This window comes from Austrofundulus limnaeus, unplaced genomic scaffold (assembly GCF_001266775.1).
Source record: "Austrofundulus limnaeus strain Quisiro unplaced genomic scaffold, Austrofundulus_limnaeus-1.0 Scaffold637, whole genome shotgun sequence".
NCBI classification, from domain to species: domain Eukaryota; kingdom Metazoa; phylum Chordata; class Actinopteri; order Cyprinodontiformes; family Rivulidae; genus Austrofundulus; species Austrofundulus limnaeus.
In genome coordinates, this window is record NW_013953039.1 from 35,411 (window position 1) to 39,597 (window position 4,187).

The following is a 4,187-nucleotide window of genomic DNA, read 5'->3' on the forward strand; positions in this document are numbered from 1 at the left end:
TCTCTATTCACACAACTGATTTTCATCATATTTAAAAAAAATAAATCATAAAATTAAATTTAAATAAAAACACATTTGTTGCAGTGGATAACTCAGGATTACGGTAAACTGATGTCGTTGTTTCTGACTCAAAAACTTCTATGTTGTTCAGTTTTTCATTGAATTTACATGATATTAAAGCTGTTTAGTGGTAACAATCTGTGGTAGCAGTAGGGAATTGTCCTTACTCGTGGTTCTTTAATTTGAGGAAATTGATACTGGAAAGTCCTGGAAAGGTCCTTGAATTTGATGTTGACCAAGGTGGGAACCCTGTTTTAAATTAAATCCTTTATATCTGTTTTTTGACAGTATGTCAGGGATGACACTCAGCTACTCCCACACCAAAGTGTAGCTAAATATCTGTAACACTGAGTTAGAAACATTTGGGTTTTGGCTGTGGCAGGTGAAAAAAATCTCTCTAAAGGCTTTCAAACACCACTTTTGTTTCTATATTTTATCTATTTGAGCAAAGCACATATTCAGAATGTATTTTGCTTTAGTAGTTTTATGTCATTTTCAAGTTTTTGTGTAACTTCAGATCAGTTTGGATTGGTTAACTATTACAAAAGATTCAAACTCTATTGGCTGTCCCTCAGGAAAACATCCGCTTCACATTTTTCAAAAAGTGCTTGGAAGGCGGGGACTGCTTTTTATTTACACGCCAGGTAGGTTTTTTTCACTGGACAGCTTCCCTGTTGGCTCAGGGCAGTCAGCGTGAAGGTCATGTGGACGTGACAAGGTGCAAAAAAAAAAGTGTGTCTGTAAAAAATTGACCAAACCATTGAAAACGTCTGTTACTCAAAGATAGTGTGGAGTCATTAGCACCCCGCCCTGTAAGTGTGTGTTGACATATTGAATCTAGCCCTGCTGCAGGGTTTAAAAGCCCAAAGGCATTCTTGATGCAGCACATTTGGACTCATTGTGTCCTGCCAGACAAGGGACAAAACAAACCAACTGATCTAATCTCTGTGTTTGTAAAACCCACAGCAGGAGCCTTCACCAAGCTAATCCACCCACAGAGGGATAGTGGCCTCCTTCAAAGGTCAGGAGTGGACCTGATCCAAGATCCTTCAGAGAAAAAAGGGGAACCTGACTCCGAGCAGGAAAAGAAGCAATTGTACCTCGCTGACAAGAGGAGCTGAGGGCAAGTTTCAGACACCCACCGGCTGGGAAACAGAGGCAAGATGCTGGCTAAAATCCTTCAGGACATGTGGGTGGACCCTGAGGTGCTGGAGGCCCTGAACGAGGAGCAGAAGAGGATCCTCTTCCTGAAGATGAGAGAGGAGCAGGTGCGTCGCTGGAGAGTGCGAGAGGAGAAGGAGAAGAGGGAAGGATGGAGCAATGTCCGACCCAAGAAAGGTACTGTTCAAGATTGATTTCATCTGTCAGATGGAGACACCAATTCCGTCTCAAAGGGGACATAAAATAATAATAATGACACTCCAACAGAGACTCAGTTTTATCTGACAGTTACTCATCAGCATACAGAGTCATCACAAGTGACTGAAGTTATTTACCACATTTATTCAAGTATAATACATAAAATTAAATCCATAAAATCATCCTTAGAGTTGGGGGGTAGTATTATACTCAGATAAATATTTTTATTTTTGTATTTTAACTGAAATATCGGCTTCATTCACAAAATGCCTGAGTCCTTAAATGAGACCAAGACGTAAAAATCAGTTGAAACAAGCTCACCTCTGACACTCCTCTGTGCTTCAGAGCGAGATAATAACAGATCCAGGCAGGCGACATGATGTGAAAAAAGGGGGGGAAGTCGTCCTGCAGCTCAGTAATGATAACAAACTAATGACATTAGCATGTGAACGAGCCGCTCCTGGAACAACAACAAACACATGTTCGTCTGTAATGGCTGCCGTCTACCGGTGTTCTGAATAAAGATGTGACGTCCATGAACGATTCGCATCTTTTGAACAACTCTTTACAATGAACAATAGGAGAAGAATTGCGGGCAGTAACGAGCCATTTGTAGTTTTATTTCTTTATTTTTTCAAACTTAAATTGCTCCCGCTTTGCTTTTTCACGGAAAACAGGCAGAGTTGTGGTGTACAGAAGCTCACGGTGAAAGGGGGAGGGGGGTTTCCGCTTGACAAACACATGGTTCCACCCACGTGACGGGATGACGTCATTACGTACGGATTACGTGATGACGTATTTCCCTACGTGACGACGTAATACGTTCAAAATCTAACGGCTCTTTTGAACGGCTCTATGAAACAAATGGCTCCCCAAGATCCGGATCCGTTCAAAGAGCCATTTATCCCATCTCTAGTTCTGAAAAAGTTTGTATCTCTGAAAAAATGTTTCCCCACCAGAGGGGGCGCTCATGAGTAGTAAGTAATCTTTTCCCCCACAAGATGGTCCAAATCTCACGTGAAGTCTCTGACTTTTGTGTTGGTGCCTCCTGGTGGACTATGTGTAAAATGTCAGAATTCATATGATGCTGCTACAGCTGATATATATTTGTTGTCAAAATACCTTTTAGTACATATGTTGTTAAAATAAAATGAACAGTCCAATGATCATTTTACTGATACGTATAAAGACTGTAAAGGATGAAAAATCTTGAAGTCTGTATGAAATTGAAGGTAGTTTGAGGATTAATTTTTTTATGCACATAAATGTCACAAAAATGGCCTATTTCCTTTTGAACTTGGTTCAGCCTAAATGAAACAGGAAGTGACATCAAAGGGGAACTCCTTAATAAAAGAAACTCTCTGGTCTCTGTTTATTAAAACAATATTATTTAAACTTTAACTCTTCTTCATCTCTCTTTGATAGAGACTCAAATTAATCTAAAGAAACATCAGATTCTTCTCTACAGTCTGTGTTATCAGCTGTTGTAACAACGCTCTGTTCACATACAGACATTCATCTTTGACATCACTTCCTGTTACTTCACATGCAAATATCTCAACAACTGTTCATCTCAGCAGCGTGAAATTTCTTTTGCAATATGTTGTCAGTGTTATCTTTCCAAAAAAACATTCACATTTTTTATAAAAATTTGATGCCACTGCTAAAGCAGGTGTATAGTGGACTATAACACCGTTAGACGGTTTGTGTGTTAGATTTTTGAAGGGTTGTGCCTGTAAATGATGAGTATGCTCTGTTTTTTACATAGTTTTTTATTATTTTTTTATTTTAAAAAGTTTATTCATTTTCATTTCATTTAAAAAACAAACAAAAACATACTACACAAAACAAATAATACAAATCAAATAAAACAAAAGACATTTTTTTGGGCATATTGCCTGAAAGTATGAATTCCTCAAATGATTTATAAGGGTAGGGGGTTACAATTGCAGTTTTTCTTAAATTGGGAGGGCCGTGGTTCCAACCCCCCCTGAACCTGACTCCAGGAATTGCAGCAGGTTCAGGTTTAGCAAGAGAAGCACTCAGGTCTGTTTAGAGGAAACTGGACTGTCCAAACGTTGGGAGTGCTAATGAGGAAAAGATCAGCTGGAGTAGCGACATTAAACAGGGTTTCCTGGTAAATGTGACCTTGACTTTAACAGAGTCGTAAAGTAACTAAGTACAAATACTTTGTTACTGTACTTAAGTAGAATTTTTGGTTATCTGTACTTTACTTGAGTAATTATTTTTCTGCCTACTTTTTCTTCTACTTCTTACATTTTCTCAAAATTATCTGTACTTTCTACTCATTTTGTAAAAAGGCAAGATGTAGAAAGTCGTTACTTTTATTTCATTTTTGGTTGTCTTCATTCCAGCTTGTTATTATAAAAATTAAATACTAAATTGTGCCTCCTAGATATTGTGAATTTAATTGTGGTTGAATGAGAAGTATAAATATATACTGTATTACTTTGTACACAAACAAATCATGTCACACTCCAGCAGGACATAATCATTAAAATAAAAGGACTATACTTAAGAAATATTTGTATTTCATGAATTATATTATAACATTTGGCCGCAGCCCTCAGATAGATTTTCATTTTGGGGAAAAGGTTTGGGCACCCATGCATCCTAAATTTAAACTAATTATTTTAATAAAACAGTCATTTCTGCAGTTTTTGGGGGGAGGTCTCCTCCTACTAAATGTCCTTACAGAAGATCTAACTGCTCATTTTAAATCAATACTTTTACTTTTAATACTTAAG

General features: G+C 37.7%; 1 protein-coding gene across 2 annotated transcripts in view; it reads left to right on the forward strand.

The window, feature by feature from the left end:
* Positions 1-4,187, forward strand: part of LOC106531462 (SH2 domain-containing protein 4A) — a 17,681-nt gene that overhangs the window by 4,147 nt on the left and 9,347 nt on the right. The window contains exon 2 of one of the 2 annotated variants that reach the window (XM_014027335.1): positions 1,027-1,398. In XM_014027335.1, the coding sequence (XP_013882789.1) occupies positions 1,224-1,398 (175 nt within the window). In that variant the 5' untranslated portion in view covers positions 1,027-1,223. The remainder of the gene's footprint in view (positions 1-1,026; positions 1,399-4,187) is intronic. The other variant, XM_014027336.1, reaches the window with a different exon arrangement.